The 18,797-nt window shown below is 44.3% G+C and overlaps 1 protein-coding gene across 16 annotated transcripts in view; it reads left to right on the plus strand.

Annotated features, from left to right (window-relative positions):
* Positions 1-14,680, plus strand: part of LOC139049177 (uncharacterized) — a 110,252-nt gene extending 95,572 nt beyond the window's left edge. For 13 of the 16 annotated variants that reach the window (XM_070524477.1, XM_070524479.1, XM_070524491.1 and 10 more), the window contains 3 exons: positions 1,276-1,557; positions 13,610-13,741; positions 14,465-14,680. In XM_070524477.1, coding sequence (XP_070380578.1) covers positions 1,276-1,557; positions 13,610-13,741; positions 14,465-14,659 — 609 coding nt within the window. In that variant the 3' untranslated portion in view covers positions 14,660-14,680. Of the gene's footprint in view, positions 1-1,262; positions 1,558-13,609; positions 13,742-14,464 lie in introns of all 16 variants that reach the window. The other 3 variants (XM_070524493.1, XM_070524490.1, XM_070524488.1) reach the window with 3 other exon arrangements.
* Positions 14,681-18,797: the final 4,117 nt, after the last annotated feature.

Below are 18,797 nucleotides of genomic sequence, written 5' to 3' on the forward strand. Positions count from 1 at the left end.
CTAACAATCGGGCCACAATCACACGGGCACTTCTGTTATCGCGCCTACTATATCTCGAAGAAATTCACGGCGCAAGCTAGGTGAGGCCAAAGGAAGGCCGTTCATGCCGTTGTGTTGGCTGGTGTTGCGATGCAGTTTCTTGAACCTCGACCGGCCTTACTATTGGGTAGCGTGGTGTTGTCTGCGGGCTGCAGGCGTCCGGTAGACCATGGCGACCAGGCAAGGACGAGACGATTTCTAGTGCGACACTTGCACTGTTTATTCGATGGTTGGGGAAGGATAAGAAGAAGAGAATGAATGAACTGAAAAAAGTACATTGCGGGTCCTCTTGAATAGGCCAACTAAAATCGTAGGCGGGACCTTCCTCCCGTCAACGTCACGTGACATGCTCTGAGTCTGGTTGGGGGTGGGCGGCTGATCCCTTCTCCCAGGTGACGTTTCACGTACTTGCTTCCTCTGGCAGCAACCCGCGGGTCCTGTTTGGTTCGCGGAAGGGGTCTCCTCTAGAGTCGGACAGTTTGTGAAAAGGGTTGTCCCGTAGAGTCGCACACACAAGGGGGTGCCTGCCAGACCGGCAACCACTCGAGACAACCATACCAAATTATGGATCCATCCTTCGTTTCGATGAGGCATGGTCTTTGAGTATCCTTTTTGCCCGGGGTGTTACACGCCAACCGTACCACTGGCCTCGCCCAGCTTGCACCGCTGCTGCATGGCTTCGAATTTCTTCGGAGCCATGCAGCAATGGGCTCATGCCAAGATTATGCTGCTGCGGCCAACTAGTTGTTCGACATGACAATCTTCGGGCTGTGGTGCTCATACCGACAACGGGACCTAGAAGCGAACGGGACGCAGGCAAGCAGAAACGGTCGCGAAAGCCGACAACACAAAGCGCGTTGTATCTATATCGCACACGGGGTGCGCACGTGCGTGCACGCCAGTACGCCGCAGGAACGAGACGGACAATAACTTCATTGAAACACTTCGGAGAGCTTCGCTTCACATAGTTTCCACAAGAGTGGTACCCGGCGCTTTACAATGGTACGCCAGCAAACGGATAGGATAGCCAGAAAGAGACCGTGAGATAGATTCCAATATGTGAGTTGGATCTGTGTAATTTGTTTTTGAAGAACAAGCCTTATAATTTTAAATATCCAGACACTTATAATATTTTAAGCACATTAAGGCAATTGGTCTCTGCACGCGTGCGTAACCATTGAGAATTGTGGGCCTTTGCAATGTTTTCGGGAGCCTCGCAGCAGCGCGCGCTCGCAGGAGGTGGCCGAGCACGCGGTGAACCTGAGTCGCAGCCGTGGCGACATGTTCCGCGTCGTGTTCTCCTCGACCATGGGCGTCATGGTGTACAAGCAGGTCCAGGGCAAGCAGCTCGATCATTTCCGGCAGCCGTGCTCGACGTGGAACATGGGAGACTACGACGTCACTTGCGACCCCGGTTTGGACAAGAAGCTCGAGGAAAACGACCTGGCCTCGTACGCCGTCGCCAACAGGGGCGCCTACCTCTTCTCCTTCGAGGACAACAAGTCGCTCACAAGGAAGGTGGGCTTTGCTGCGAATCTCTCATAAGTGGGGGGGGGGGGGTAGGGGAGTTAGCTTGCGCTCACACACTCGCACAAGCGCACACACATAAAAAAGAATAATTATTTCGCAGGTACAGAGAATTTTAACAGAGAATAAAACGTGTACACGAAGAGAATACAAAGCAAAAGCAGAGAAGCAGAAAAAGGATTGCAGTATGATGGAACACACAACAGATATGAGAGTTTTTGTTCAGTTTTTGAAGTTACTCTCCAACTCCTTTCAGAAAAAAAGAAGTTAAAATTAGGCATGAAGATATCCAGGCGCTCTGAATGGACGTTATATGTGGCCTGCACTCTAGAGGGCCAGAAAAATCTGAAGGCTGAAAGGCTCGCTGTTTCCGTGTGCCTTTCTGCGGAATGTAAAAGCACACATTATACAGCAAGTGCGAGCAGCAGATTTTTCCACGCATTAATTTGTGGAGAAAACGAACACCCAATTTGTTGCCTCTACAGGTGATTGTAGGTAACGTGTCTATGTTATCTCTATGGAGATAGAATGCTTTTCACAAAATCGATGTTTAAATATATATGTGAACTTTTTTTGTGCATTTTCTAGAAGTTAACAATTGGACCTACAAGTGCCGGTCCCAGACAACAACAACAACAACAACAACAACAACAACAACAACAACAACAACAACAACAACAACAACAACAACAACAACGACGACGACGACGACGACGACGACGACGACGACGACGACGACGACGACGACAACAACAACAACAACAACAACAACAACAACAACAACAACGAAGTCTACGTGCTGGCGCATGCATACATACAAGGAAAGACAAATACAAAAACGGTGCGGGAATATCAGTAAAACAAAGCGATTAATAAAAACAACGATATTGAAAATAACAGTGTAGATACGACAAGGCGCAAAATGAATACAAGAGAGAAAGGAGGAGAATGACCGTTCAACAATATGTGAAGCTATGACGCAACAACGCAAAGTTCACAAAAGAACAGAGATCGAGTTGTGAAAAATACGAAGATAAAGTACGCGTTATAAAAGACTGTATTCTGTGGACAATTTAGTATCAGTGATGGTGGGCACGAACGTGGAAAGCTCTGTGTTCTCTGGTGATATGGCGCGGAATACAAAACACGATACAACTGAGGAGTATGGGGCATGAAAGGATACCGTGAAGGAGTTTGAAAAGAAACAGAAGGTCAGCGCGATTACGTCGGCAGCGAAGTAAGGGCAATGACAATAATCCAGCAGTGCTAGAACAAGGTCCAGAGTACGTGTTAGCAATGCGGTGATGATAACATATGCTTAGAAACGTTTTCTGGGCCCAATCTTTAATGTCACTGTCGGATTTAGAAATGCCATTCCAGACGACAGACGCGTATTCGAGTTGAGGAAGACAGGTATTGTTGTGTACAACCTTCGGCGTGGTGTAGGCGAGTTGAATTCTCTCGATAGTCTGCAAACAGAACCAAGAGAACGCATACCCCGCTTTGAAGCGCGTTTTGCGTGAGAAGAAAACTGCAAGGCTTTATCAAAAGGTACACCGAGATCATTGATGTCACAGATCTTACACAGTGGTACATAGTCTACTGAATAAGAAAAATAAATGTTTGCTGTTTGGGTGTGAAAGTCAGGACTTTGGTCTTAGCAGCATCCAAGGTGAGGTTATTATCTCTGCACCATTCAGAAGAAAAAAGAACAGGTCAGGCTGAAGGATGGGACTGTCAACAGCACGTATGTCCTTAAAAATCTTGACATCATCGGCATACAGAGGGAACGAAGAATTCCGAATAGCGCAAAGAACGTGGCTAATAATAACTAAATAAAGCAGTGGTCCTAATGATGATCCTTGAGGGACGCCGCTAGTTGTCCTGTAAGAAGAAAATTTTGGCCACTGACGCTGGCATAACATGGTCTATCAAGCATATCACTTTGCAAAAGATTGACCATTGACGAGTCAACACCAAAGTGTGTAGAGTTTGTCATAAGCAATGAGTGGCTGACTACATCAAAAGCTTTGCTGAGGTCACAGAAAATGACGTCAACTTGCGATATTTGTGATAGAGAAGCGGCATGCCGATTCTGAATTAATGCCTTCTTCACAGTAATGACATTACGGTTTCAAGAGGAAGCTAAAAAAATCTAAGATGTGGCACAGATAACAAAAAATTGGGCGATAGTTAGAGACATCGGTTTTACAGCCATCCCTAAAACAGGAAAAAAGACTACCAGTGTTCCACATGTGAGGAAAAGTGGAAGTATTCAACAAGACAAGAAAAAAATCACCGCCCAAGCACTCCGTACAGATGGTTAACCAGCGAAGCTGAAACGTGCGGCCCCGGTGTTTATCACGGGGTTAATCCCGACGGTCCAGTAAACGACGGCTTGGTAGCTTGCTGATCCTCGGTACGCAGTTGCTGCTTGCACTCCGCTGCACGAGCCTGTTCTTTTGCCCCGGCTGCAGCATCGCCATGGCGTAGACGAACTCGTTCCCTGTTCTGCTCGCGGCGTTGCTGATCGAAAGCTGCCTGCTCCTCGGAAGTACGTATGACGCGTGGCCGACACATTTTGGAGCCGGGGATAAACTGCTGCGCGCTCGCTCTGCTACGACGGCAAGCAACGACGTCACTACTGGCGCAGCTAATACAACGCTACCTATAGTCTGCTACAACTTTAAAAAAGGGGGAGGTCCCGCCCAGATGACCGAAGTGCAAGAGCCGATTGCCTCCGCGACTATAGTAGTCCCGCTCAAAAAATGGTGTTTTGAAAACGCGTAATTCTCAGTATAAATAAATACTTCTGTATTTTGATGGCTGGTTTGGCGGAGCTCTCATGACTTGAATGCTATAGCACATGCCGGATCGCGAGAGAAAAATTACCCCGTGCCTTCTGCAATGCTGCACGTCGTCTGCTTTTATAGCTTCGTTGCATGGGAGAAAATAAGAAAGAGTAGCTCAGCATGGCTTTTGTACTGGTTTAAATGTACACGCCAAATTTACTACTCGTTTTCCGAGCTTAAAATGAATCAGTTGCTATTTAACAACTACTTAGAAAGAAACCAACACGTTCATCGAAACCATTACAAACATGGGGCGAGAAGGCGATCGAGGCAGGAAAGGTACAAAAAATGCTTCATTCATCTTCTAAATACATACTCTTGGTTTTGTGTTTTCACAAACTTATTTTCAAGTATGTGACAGGCTTTCTTTTTCGTTACTTCTCACTTTTTTCTTTGCAAGCCTGCAGTCTCGCCAGTTCGCGTAGCGCAGCGTCAGCGATGTTGCCTGCAATCTTTTGTCGCTGAATCACGTCTCAAAATAAACGCACGCGGCACAAATGGTGCAACGTAAGCTCGCAGTAATATTTCCGGCATGAAAGACCACCCCAAACAGTTTGGGAATTCACTCTGACTAGGGGCAGACGCACTCGACTGACGCTATTCGGCCCAGTTCGAAGAGCGGGCGGCCATCTTCTCCATCGGCGGTGTCCTCGAACGTCCGGCTCATGACGTCAGCCTAGAGTGAGCGCCCATTGGTCGAGGCTCGTGTGCATCCGCCTTGTAGGAGTAAACACCCCTTTTTTCTCAAGTTGTACCCGACTGTAGATAGCACAAGGCCTTTCACTCCGATCCATGACGTCATGTTACCTGGCCCAAGTGCCATAGAATCTAATGGGGGTGCTCCCGAGTAGGCAACAGTGATTTTGACGTCACCGCTTTCATCACGATAGCCTTGTCAATGGAAATTTCGGGCAAGGCAGCATGACGTCATGGATCGGAGTAAACAGACCGTGTGCATCCGCCTTGTAGGAGTAAACGCCCCTTTTTTTCTCAACCTTCGTGACTTCTATAGCCAAAAAAAAAAATGATTCTGCCGTGTCTGAATCGTTTATTTTTCTTTATATAACTGCATGGATCCATAATTATAGCCTAAATAAAGGGAAAATCGGAGATCCACCCGTTAGTAGCAATTTCTGTACAAAGAAAACCTATACGGGTTCCTCGAGGAAACCGCGGAGCCCGTATGGGTTTCCGTTGTAGCAATTGCTACCAATGGATGGATGTCTAATTTTCTCTTTATTAATTACTTCACTCCACATTGCGGGTTTCCGCAGAATGATTACGTCATAATTAGAGCATTTGCCTAAGGATCCAGAAGTTATATAACACTCTTGTATATTGGTCTAATAAAGTCTATTATATTGATATAAAGTGTTGTTGCTGTTGTTGTTGGTTGTTGTTGTTGGTTGTTGTTGTTGGTTGTTGTTGTTGTTGTTGTTGTAAGTGTGGTCTGCCCAATGGTATAAATTGTGTACAGGAGTCAATTTGGATAGAAGTCACCCTAGCACGCTGCGAAGAATTGTTGATTATATCCTTCTATAAACGGCCGAATATTTCCCGTTTTCTTTGATGAGGTGATATCTTCTTCTAAGGATAGGGAAGGCTTCAAGAGCCTAAGGTATTCGCTGATGAGCTTCTCATCAAACAACACAGCACTATATGTATGTAGGACACCACACCAGACTACGAAGCGCTTTCGGTACAATGTGGATCCTATATCTTCGCTGTTTTGTATCGACCACCTGATGGTAATAGTGAAAGATTTCTTGTCTTTTTAGAACAATTACTGTGTTATGCTTACCAGAATAGACTGTGCATAAACATAGGCGGTGACTGTAACATAAACTTACTGCAATCGAATACAGTTTCCCGCAATCTGATCTTACTCCTTGATTCTTTTGGTTGTGCGAACGTGATAAAAACAACCACTCGAGTCACGTGCCTGTCTGAATCCCTTATCTACTTATACGACCAGCCCAATGCTAGATATCAATGCTGGTATCATTGCCGCCGATCTAGGTGGTCACTTGCCGATATACATGTTTTCTAAACGAAATAGCACACTTAAAGCGAGCCAAAACCAATGTAAATCTTTCTTCATGCAGGAAATAAATCAAAGAACAATGAATGACTTTCGAAACCATTCGAAGTGCAAACTGGACACCAGTATTCGAGTGTAATGATGCTGATACGGCCTATGATACGCTCATGCATATCATTAGAAATGCGTACACTAGTTGTTTTAAATTAAAAAAGGTAAAGACATCTAGGACGATACGGAAACCTTGGTTAACAAATGATTGTTTAAAGCTAATTCGTAAAAAAAAAACCAATTGTACTCTCAATTTGTGCAGTCTAGAAGCCCTGATGATCTTTTTGCATTTAAGAAATACAGAAACTACGTAACTAAGTTTCTTCGAGATACAGAAAAAGAGTATCTGGAAAAGCTATTTAGTAATGCTGATACCAAAGGCCACCTAGTTTGGTGTGCGCTTAATAAGCTCCTAAATCGCGATAGAAGTCGTTATGAAGAGCTCGAGATTACAGAGAATGGGAAGCAGCTAAACGGTATAGAATTAGCAAATCGCCTCAATGAACACTTTACAAATTTAGTTATTAGCGCTTGCAATACAGATGCTCTCAATTACTTGGGTGCGCCTAGTGTAAATACAGCGCTTTTTGAGCCTACGACACCGGACGAGGTTTACTCTGTTTTTATATCCTTAAAGAACAGTAAGGCACGTGACATCGATGGTCTCCAGATTAAGCCAATTAAATTTGCAATAGACTTGTTAGTGCCCGCTTTCACCCACGTATTCAATGTTTGCTTGTCTACTGGTGTTTTCCCTAGAAAAATGCAACAGGCAAAGGTTACTGCTCTGTTCAAATCAGGGGACAGAAATGACATGTCAAATTATCGGCCGGTGTCAGTGCTCCCTGTCATATCAAAAGGCTTAGAGAAGGTTATCTGTAAAAGGGTTATGTCGTTTTGTGAAAAATATCAGTTATTATCTCCTCATCAATTTGGGTTTCGTAAGGGCCGATCGACTGAACTAGCTCGGTTAACACAGAAGGATTCAATCTTGAACGGCTATGAAGAAAAAAAATTAACATTAGGTGTATTTATCGATCTTTCCAAAGCCTTTGACAGGATAAATCATATTACTCTACTAAAAAACCTCGAACATTACGGATTCCGTGGATTACTCCTGGACATTCTAAAGTCATACTTAACCCATAGGAAACAATGCGTTTACATCTCAGAAGAATACTCAGACCCCTTGAATTTAGAAGCTGGTGTTCCCCAAGGGAGCATATTAGGACCTATATTGTCTAACATATATATAAATGATTTAACAAACATCAGTAACCTACCACACTATACAATATACGCAGATGACACCAGTCTTTTCTTCCTATTATGCAATGCTGATAACTTATCACAACTAGCAAACATCGTCCTTGACAAACTATATTGGTGGAGCAAGGCAAATTCTTTACAGATCAACTCTAAAAAAACCAAAGCTTTTCTTTTTGCACCCGCCCCAAAAAATGTAAATCGTAATCTAAACATATTCTATCGATCAGAACGAATTGACGTCACCGCGGACGTGCAAACACTGGGAGTGATTTTTTATCAGCACTTAAGTTGGGACAAACACGTAGAACGCGTGGCAACAAGTATGGCAAAAGCGTGCAGTGCGCTTTGTAGGCTTCGAGATGTTCTTCCGTTAAAACTACGGCTATTGCTGTATAACACCATATTTATTTCTCATGCAAATTATTGTATTCTTGTATGGGGGACAACGTCACAAAAAATATTCAGACATTATCTGTTTTACAAAAAAAAAAAAAAGCCTTGCGCCACGACGCTTGTATTTCTTACGGCAGTCATACAAGTACATTCTTTTCTAAGTTTCATGTTCTTCCATTTCATTACAATTATCAGTTTAATCTTGCTATGAAATATAAAGAAAGCGTAAAACAAGGCCACACGAGATTTACTGGTATTTTCAATCTAAGCAAACCTCATCACCTCAACTACGACATTCGGGGGCGAGAAACTTGGGCCGTGCCTTTTTCACGAACTAATCATGTTAAGGACAGACTACCGTGCCGCATGTCGGTATTACTGAACAGTCTTGAAAAAGAAAACATGGATCTTCCCAGGTAGCACAAAAGAGATACGTAACGTTTTCGTAGCGTTTATCCAAGACGATAAAAACGGGTTAAAGAAGACACGAATGAGAGAACTTCGGCGGGAAAACGTCGTATATCTCTGCTAATGTCCGGCTTAATTACCTTCTTGAGACGATCTAGAACAGGTCTGCAAGACGTATTCGAAAAGCTGGTCTAGAAATAGGATTGGGAAAGACACAAGTAATCCCTTTGCCAAAACTATTCGTAACCAATTTCTAAACGTTTTTAGGAGGTTATCAAAAAGCTGGTCTAGAAGTGGTCTTGAAAGGTTTACGATCATCTGAAGCTAATTTTCGCGGGTGACGGGTGCGATCAGACATCGTTGTTCAAAACACGCGTTTAGTTTCGCCTCACGCGACTGGCCTATGCCGCGCAGACGTCGTCAGCCGCACCCGTCGGCAAGGTCTAGGCCAATCGCGTGAGGTGAAACTGATCGGGCGTTTCGAACAACGATCTCCAATCGCGTCCCAGATGAGTAGAAGCGTCGTGTTGACTGTAAGAGCCGTGGCGCAGTGCCAAGCACTGTTCCCCGCATGGCCGGCGTATCCTCTACCAAGTCCCACGAAAATAAGCCTGTTAGGAATAATGAATCCTTAATACCACCTTTAGTAAGCTACGATGCTTACAACCAAAATGGGAATGACATCCTGCAAAGAACAAATGGTCACGACTTGGCAGGCGGCAAGACCGAGCCCTTCATGCCAAAAGTGAATGAAATGAGAACATTGTGACCAAGCAAAAACACTTTATTAAAATGTAATGCTTATGCAAGCTTCGAACAAACTGTGTGAGAAATGCAAATAGAAGTAAAAGTACATCAACAATGACAAAAGTCGCAGAAAGGATTCGTAATGAACTCGAAAGTGAACATTCACTAGCACATAAACAAAATTCCAAGTACACATACAAAAATGAACAGAAGAACCTGGAGTGTACTAAAGTTTCTCATTTATCATAGTAAAGAGCACGTGCTATTAGATGGACTAGAGTTATGCAGAAGTGACATTCGGAGCGAATGGAAGTAGACTGAAAAATGCAAGAGTGTGAGTCGGATGGTAACTGCCTCCAAGCAATGTTACCAATCAGCTAGAAGCTTGAAAAGAGCACAAAAAGAAATACCACCGCATACCATCATAAAATAATCCTGTGACAGAAATAAAAAAATGGGAACAATGCAAAATTGGAAATATCGCCTTTAGGATATATCAAAGAAGGTAATGGCGAGAAAAATAACCATACAAAAAAAGCAATAAAGTGAAATCAGTACAGAATACTTAAACGGGGGATTCAGTGTAACAAGTGAACACTACTGTAGTACAGCGAACGATGAGACAGTAATGCTGCATCTTGCCACTCCAGAACGTGAGAAATGAATATGCAAGCCTCATATTAGTAAGTTACATAAACATGGAAATAAACTGGAATGCACTGGAAGCTGCATTTGTGTAACAAAGGAAGCAATGGTCGTAATAAATAGTAAGTGTTTTATCTAAAAAACCCTGTACAAGAGGCAAAGTTGTACCTCTCTGGCAAAGACAAAGTTGCAACGAATAATTTGCAAACCAGCAAATACATTAATTAGCACACTGACATGTCACACTTTGCTCACATCTTCAGTCTCCTAAAGTAAAAAAAAAAGCACTCTGAATGAGAAAAACGTTTAACACATGTAGCCCAGAGCAAATTCTTTGCCAGTTCACCCACACTTTCACATCCAAAAACATTTGCCACAAAGTCCAGGCACAGTTCCACTGATGTTCACCAATTCACCCCCACTTTCACGTCCAAAAATATTTGGCACACAGTCGAGGCAGAGCTTCATAGATAAACAGCTTGAGCGCACCCTACTGATTATTCTGCAGTCCCACCGGAAATAGAACTGCCGCACAAGTTGGTAGTGGTTTAAATGTAGACACACTTGCTGCCCTGGACAGGTATGCTCAGATATCTGCACTGGTGCTCCGTTTTGTGAAGTAGACACATTGATGCACTACGCTGGTAGTTGAAATGTTTTGAATGCACAAGTATTGGCTTCACCAGAAAGACTTGCCCACATACCACCACTGGCATATATATGCACCTGCTCTTCACTCAGTAGCATTGAACTTAAAGTGTTCCCTATGTGGGAGCCATGTGTAAAACCGGCGTCACGCGACCACTCTCGATCGCCATCACGCCCTATCCGGATCGAAATTATCGATGCGACTGGCTCACTGTCGTAGCTTGCGCAAAGGAGCCAATCACGACCGAGAAATTCGATTTGTAACGGATTGGATAGCGGTTAAAAGAGCCCCGTGTGAAACCGGTATCAAATAATGCACAGGCGTACGCTAGGAAAATGTGTTGCACAAGGACAAAGAACTGCGGCATGCCCTGCTGTGCGAAGCGCGCGAACACAACACATATAAAAATTACCGCGCGAGCGCTTCGCAAACTCCACGCGCACACATTGCACCCGCACGAACTCGGCAGGCCGCCGACTAAGTAAAGCGCGAAGGGCGCACAGCGTACATTCCGACACATGTCCCAAACGGCAAACAATCGTACTACCTGAAGCATACTCGACTCACGTACGCAGTATCCACAAGCGAGTTATGCAGCGTACATGCTGCATCCATTCGCCAAGTAGTAAAATTGATAACAAGCACAAAGCTACAAGGAACTCAATACATTAATACCATTTAGCACAAAGCTACAAGGAACTCAATACATTAATACCATTTGAGGCGTCAAATAAAATAGAGTTGGGCCGTTTCATATATTGGACACAATATATGGACACAAGTGGTACCCCGTAAGACCATGAAATACCGCTCACGTGGGTAAAGGGGGCGAAAACACAATCGAGAACCTGAAGCGTAAACGATAAAAGCACGGTATACATGGTGCACGCAAAATTCTGTAAGTGCGCTGTAGCGCGAGGGAAGAAAATAGGGCGAGCACTTGACCTCACCTTTTGGGATACCGTACTAGTACTGAATCATAAAAAAAAGCCTGTTTGAACCAGTTATCTTGTCTGCAACACTCTTGCTAAACGGGAGACTAAAATACCACGATGACGGCTCTATTGCGGAGATTGGCAAGGTGCGCAGCAATTTTGCCATCTTTCTTCGCATTCTGCAAAATGCTTTCTTGTTAGGATCACGTATAGCGACCGATTCCGACGCTAGGGACACACAGGCACGATTTTTTCCCTCTAACTTTCGTCCTTATACTGCCCTTAACGCCTGAATTACGCGTCAGTGAAAAGGCGCCTCAAATAACATGACAATGAACTTGAAGAGCTGATTAGTGCCCTCCACTCGGCGCCCTGCAATTGAAAACACTACTGAATTCGAAATTAAAACTACACAAACAGATCGCACAACCCAAACTAATCACAGAATGTCGTTTTCTTGACGGCAAAACACTGCAACACTTACATGACAAAAGGCAGCGGCAGCACATTCAGAACAGCCGCAAACATACCACAGCGCAATGCAAGTGCGATAACGCAACTATGCCAGGCTTCACGAATAACGTGGCCGCCATGGTCCGATAACAATTGAAAACACTACTGATTTCCGAATTATAAAACCACACAAACAATTTCGCACAACCCAAACTAATCACAGAATATCGTTTTCGTGACAGCAAAACACTGCAACACTTACATAGCAAAGGGCAGCGGCAGCACATTCAGAACAGCCGCAAACACACCACAGCGCAATGCGAGTACGGGGACGCGACGACGCCATGACGACGCGACTATGCCCGGCTCGCCCGGCATCACGAATCACGTGGCCACCTTGGTCACATGATAACTAAAGAGATAGAGCGAGTCATATGAAGTCGTTTTCAAAACGTATTCACCCCTCGTTTTTAAGCTGCCTGGCTTCCAACGTTATCCAAACGTATTCATCCCTCGTTTTTAAGCTATCTTGTTTGGAACGTCTTTGATGCGTCGATTTTGGTCAAAAATCCGTTTCAGGCGTTGAATCCCTTAATACGACGTTTTCAAGACTTTGTGTGCTATCTGGGTTAGGACTGTTTCACGTCGAATTTTGAAGGAATATTTCATTAGCCGGGCGACTGCATGTGATTAGAGTATGTTGTATTTGCATTTCCTTTTGTTGGTTGTAACTTAAGTATAGAATTATTTTTGTATTTGTCTTGTATGTGAAAGTGCTTTAATATATTGTTATGTAATTGGAAAAATGTATTGTTTCACCACGTTACATAAATCTGTATTTTTCTGTTAAGAGAAGGCATGTATTGCTGGTAAAAAAAAAATGTTGGTTGTAGTGTGTTTTCAAAAACGCATGTTGTCATTCCCTTAGACATGTTTCTCAAGATATATTTTATGTACCCGTGTATTGTTGCGTGAAAAGTGTTCACAAACTGTCTGCTGCCAAATACTGTAGGGGCAGGGGCCTTTGTCAAGCCGCTTAAAATAGCGGCTTTTTGCTCCTGTCCTAGCATTTGTACATCTAAAGTTGAATGCTGAAATAAAGGAATGGAATGGAATGGAATGGAATGGAACAACAACAACAACAACAACAGCAACAACACTTTATATCAATATAATAGACTTTATTAGACCAATATACAAGAGTGTCATATAATTTCTGGATCCTTAGGCAAATGCTCTAATTATGACGTAATCGTTCTGCGGAAACCCGCAATGTGGAGTGAAGTAATTAATAAAGAGAAAATTAGACATCCATCCATTCGTAGCAATTGCTACAAAGGAAACCCATACGTGTTCCGCGGTTTCCTCGAGGAACCCGTATAGGTTTTCTTTGTATAGAAATTGCTGCTAACGGGTAGATCTCCGATTTTCCCTTTATTTAGGCTATAATTATGGATCCATGCAGATATATAAAGAAAAATAAACGATTCAGACACGGCAGAATAATTTTTCTTTGGCTATAGAAGTCACGAAGGTGGCGGCAAAAAGAAAAAAAAAAGACGAGAAGCAACCAAACAAAAACCAACAAACAATGGCGCAGACTGCCGCAGGAGCGAAGAGGTCGCGCTCCCTCGCGGCGCATGCCAACCCCCGCACGCAGGCGACATCGGCACCCGAAAGGCTTAGTTGCCGTCCACAATGCTGGGTGACGCCCACGACGGGAGCAACGCAGGTACGGAAGCACGCGTACGAGAGCAGACCCCCTCACGCGGTCGCCCACACACATGCAGGCTGGCAATAAGAGCACAACTTCGTAAATATATAAGTGAATGCGGGCAAGGCATACTTAAGTGTGTACTTTAATTACAGGCAGTTGACGTTCTTGATGCAAGTGCTGGAGGTAGAATCGGGCAGTGCCTGTGCGAATAAAGGGGAAAATCAGACATCCCCCCGTTCGTAGCAATTGCTGCAAAGGAAATCTTTGCAGCAATTGATACGATCGGGTGGATGTCTGATTTTTCCCTTTATTCATTTACTTCTCTCCACCTTGCGGGTTTCCACAGAACTAGTACGTCAAACTCTTGCCTTTGCTTCGTGTTGTGGACAAATTCGACTTCGCCCTGCCGTCTGCTAGCCGCCTGGTTAGCTCAGATGGTAGAGTGGCTGCCCCGGAAAGGCGGTGGTCCCGGGTTCGAGTCCCGGACCAGGACGAATTTTTCTTCAACTATGAGGCTTTTCTTTCGAGGAACCCGTATGGGTTTCCTTTGCAGCAATTGCTACGAACGGGTGGATGTCTGATATTTCCATTTATTTATTTACTTTTCTCCACATTGAGGGTTTCCGCAGAACTACTATATGTATACGTCAAACAAGTGCCTCTGCGAGATCGCACAAGTCTGCTTCTTGTATACAGGGCGCGCGCGTGTGTAATCTTCTCGATCTGCTGATGTCGCAGATGGAGCGGTATCTGCCTGCCAGTTCGGACGGCTGGTGCCTGTTCGATGTGCACCGGGACGTATACTGGACCTGCGGCTTGACAATACCTACGAATCCTGTGCCGGACACGCCCATCGAGATTAAAAATGCGCCCACACCTATGCAGCGCGTCAAAACCGTCAAAGGATTGATGCGCTCAATAAAGCGAGGGTAATAAAGAAATTCAGTTTGAAAACCGGGCCCGTATTTACAGAAAGGGTCTTAGGCTAGGATTAGGATTGATTGCAAAGTAAAATTTCAGCCGATCCTGATGCTGGACACTTTGCGTATTCGAACCCAATCGGTCACCCGGCAGCATCGGAACCGCTTCTCCATTAAGGTGACCATGGCGCTGTTGAAGCCTGCGACTGGTGCGAAGAAAGCTCCGCTCGCTCGGAATAACGAACGTCACATATATCACAGTCGGCGAGAATTGCAACATTGTGTCATCAAGTTTGCAATTTAACTCGGCACTAAATAATACCACAGTTCTTTAAGGAACGCCTATAGAGACATCTATACGCGCCGTGCACGCCGACGGACGCGCCACTGGTGGCGGCCTTGCGCAGAACACGCGGGAGAGGAGCCTGGGGCGCGCCGTAGTTTGTTGTGTCGTTGATCGTGCTTCTCTGTCTTATTCACGTTTTCAGAGCAAGATAGGCTACACCATTCGCACGTGTGGGGTGGCCAAAGCTTCAGGGAATGTCGAAGAAAATTTGTTGCAGGGTGGGGCGCTCAAATACCGGTGAAAACGTGCCGGCGATACGATTCTAATCATTCCCGGCAAAGCCTCATCAGCGGGAGCAAAAATGGATCGTCGCTTCGAAGGGAAATTTCTTTTTCTCATCGTTTCCTTTGTCTCGTCGGTGTTTTTTTCCACTCGATCATAGTTAGACGCGTGAACAACGAAATTCGTCTGCAGTGCAGCATGAGGTTTAAAGGCATTTCGCTAAAGTTCGGAATGCTGTTTGCCGCTTTTATTGTTTTCCGCTTCTTTACCGCGTTGCGCTAGCTAGGCAGCATGACTGCACGATCGCATTGCGTAGTATCTTAAAGCTGCTGAAGTTTGCAAGAACTGAAATTGTTGGTTTCATGTGGAGCGGTAAATCCTCGCACCAGCTGCCACGCACTTCATGTTTTTACATCTATTTTATGCGTGGCTTTGCACATGTTTAACTGTTGCTAGTTGCTCCATGCATAACTCTTGTCGATTCTATTGAGCTGCGACGTTTTCACCCTGCCTTGTTTGTAAAGCGTATAAATCACGCTGTATCTTATCGGAATGATACCAAGGAAGTGCTTTTTTAACAGCTGTATTCTTTTCGCCCGAGGGCATCTTAGATATTGTTTGCGTTTTTGGAAATGTGTTTAGAAAATAGGTAGTTCAGGGCGAAACTTGCTAATAGCTGCTGCATATGGTATTTTTGTTCCATTTCTCGCTGAAAAGGTCGCGTCCCGTTTGGGAAGTCATCACCACCTCGATGCTGCTTAAGCAAACTTAACACGCCGAGCGATTTGTTTGTTTCACAACGTAGTCCCTTCTTGCATGTGAGTTTTGTACTCAACTGAATTCTTTCTTATACTTACGCTGCAGACGACTAAACCGGGCCTCGCCGCCAGCGCTCATCTACTTTGACTGGCGCTGCTCTGCCTTTAAATATATCATGTGGCACCTCTTTCTAGTAATATAAAAAAGTACTGAAAAGTTAGTCACTCTTTAGCTTTGTACGTTTCCAAGCAGCTCCCTTGGGGAATTTAAAATTTCACAAACTGCAGCGGGAACGGTAGTTCATCGGCGTATGCAGCAGAATTGCATTGTCGGTACAGCACTAACACGCGCATTTATTAACCCGTGTGTTTGATGACTTCGTTGGCTAGTGTACGCGTTTCCATCAATAAATTGGCAATTACTCTTCTTGAGGCACCTTCGACTGCAGTTATTCGGCGATGTTACATGTATTCATTGGCAGAAAAATCACAACTGCATATGCAGAGATTGCACCGTGCGGATTTGTTTCATATAAATTAAGTCTGCACTAACGACGGGTGCTTATTATTCAGGTGTATAAGTAGCATTGCGGCAAGGGTAGAATAAAGAAAACCATCGAGAGATGGCATCACTCAACAAAATTTATCGGCTAGTGAACGTGAGCTCCACGTCATGTAAATGGGGTTCATGGCGTTTGTCTGGGGGACACACCTTGCACGTATGTGGACCATGTTGTCCCAGACATCGGTAACATCGTGTTCATACCCGCTCGCATAGAGGCCAGCATCTTTTCTACAGCTGTCACCGCAGAAGCAGCAGTCTGGCACCCGAACAAAGGAGAGATCGCAGCCACTAACTTCAGCCGCCCAAGCTGCAAAGGGTTGTCTGCTACTGCTCCCTCGTGTATTGTTGAAAGCGTCCGCTAGGTGGCTTTCAGTGGCGCCTTTATAGGCGGTGCACGAGGCGTATAGCCCAGAAATGTGCAGCTAATTGTCTGGAGGAATTTCTTTAAACTCATAAATATCGTAACTCACGTCAGCATATTTGCCAACGTTTACGGTTTTATCGTAAAAATGCCCAGTTTTCAGCGCTCATTGACACCTGTCGTATCGACACAAATATTTTACGGTTTTTCATTTGCATAATGTCTCCGTCAAAACCAACTTAAAAAAAATAGTCGCCGACTGATTTTTTATCACCCAACTTTTCGGACCCGCCCAGTATACCTGCATGACAGCGAATTCAGCCGATAACACCAATGCACGGGGTGTTGTTTTCGACTCCTTAACAGAACATTTAAATATCACCTGTGGCACGTCGCTCAGTTGTGCCTCTTCAAGCTGTTCACCCAGATCACTTTCAGAGGCAGACATTATGCCCACGAGAAATCAAAATGAATATTTGAGTGATTAGTAAAGGTTCGGTAACTAAACTTTAAAACTAGTTGCTTTACGGCACGTGTTACAATTACGAATTATAGTCGCTAGCATTGAAAGTCATATTCACTTGGAGAAAATTCTGAGGGCTTTCCTGTTTCGAGATATGCCTTGCCAAAGCTTGCGACGAAACAATGCAGTGGTGGCCCAGTAATTTATTACTTCAGTGCATTTGAGTCGATTTTGCCCAATCAAGCTACGCCGCCGACTCATGGTGAAGACCTTGAAGGATTTCGGAGCTGGAAAATGTACTAAGCCAGTTGCCTAATTCAGCACCAGGCCCCGATGACATTGCTACGGCAATAATAAAAACTCTATTTAGGATATCATCACATGCATTACTTATTATGGTAAACCATTCTCTTAAAAATTTATGGCTTCCCCCGGAATGGAGACTTGAAAAAGTTATCCCGTTATTAAAAAAGCAAGGTGCCGGTTACGAATGAGATCCTAGTAAAACTTGTCGAAACAACCTTACATGACCGCATAGATAATTGATAAAGAACATGATCTTGAGCCCATGCCGAATAGGTTTTTATTGTGGGTGCTCGACTTGATGTGCCCATGTCAACCTAGTAAGTCGTATTCAACTAAGTCGATGTGAGAAAAAAAAATGCAGCCTTAGTCACTTTGGATATTGCTAAGGCATATGACAGCGTAGAACATGTAAGCCTAATAAACGCGCTTCAGTATGCTTGTCTGCCAAAATATTTAGTCGCGTGGGTTTATAAACTTTTTAAAAGGCAGGGAATTTTACCGCTTTCTATTCGGATTGTCTTCATCAACTTATCAACAATCAAGAGGTCTACCACCGGGATCTGTCCTATTGGCATAGCTGTTTTACTGAGTACTGTACATTTGCAAAAGGATGTGCATGTGTACTTGTACGCCGATGACATGGCATTCCTTGCTGCATCGGTAGACTTGCATGCTTTATATCAAACTCTACAGTTTTATGTAAAGCGCCTAGAAATGTGGCTTGATGGAATTAATCTCTTTTAATATCAGAAAAAGCGCCGTCCTAGTTTTCCCTAAAAGCTTGCCTGTGCAAATTCGGGTTCTTTATTGACAAGGCAGTATCCGAGAGGTGAATTCGCTTAAATATTTGGGAGTAATGTACAGCGAAAAGCTTCATTGGAGTCCACATAGAGAGCATACTACCTCAAAGGGAGCACGCGCTGTCGGAATGCTGCATAGACTAGGCAGCAATGGATTAGGGTTGGGTCGGCATTTTCTCATTAGGATCTGCTGCATGTATGTTCGCCCGCTAATAGAGTTTGGCTGCTGCTTGTTTTCTGGCGAACCTGCATATAAAATTCGGCCTATGATTCTATTAGAACGAGAGGCGTTACGTTTATGTCTTGGGTTTCCTAAATTTGTTGCTAACA

This window comes from Dermacentor albipictus, chromosome 8 (assembly GCF_038994185.2).
Source record: "Dermacentor albipictus isolate Rhodes 1998 colony chromosome 8, USDA_Dalb.pri_finalv2, whole genome shotgun sequence".
Taxonomy (NCBI): Eukaryota; Metazoa; Arthropoda; class Arachnida; order Ixodida; family Ixodidae; genus Dermacentor; species Dermacentor albipictus.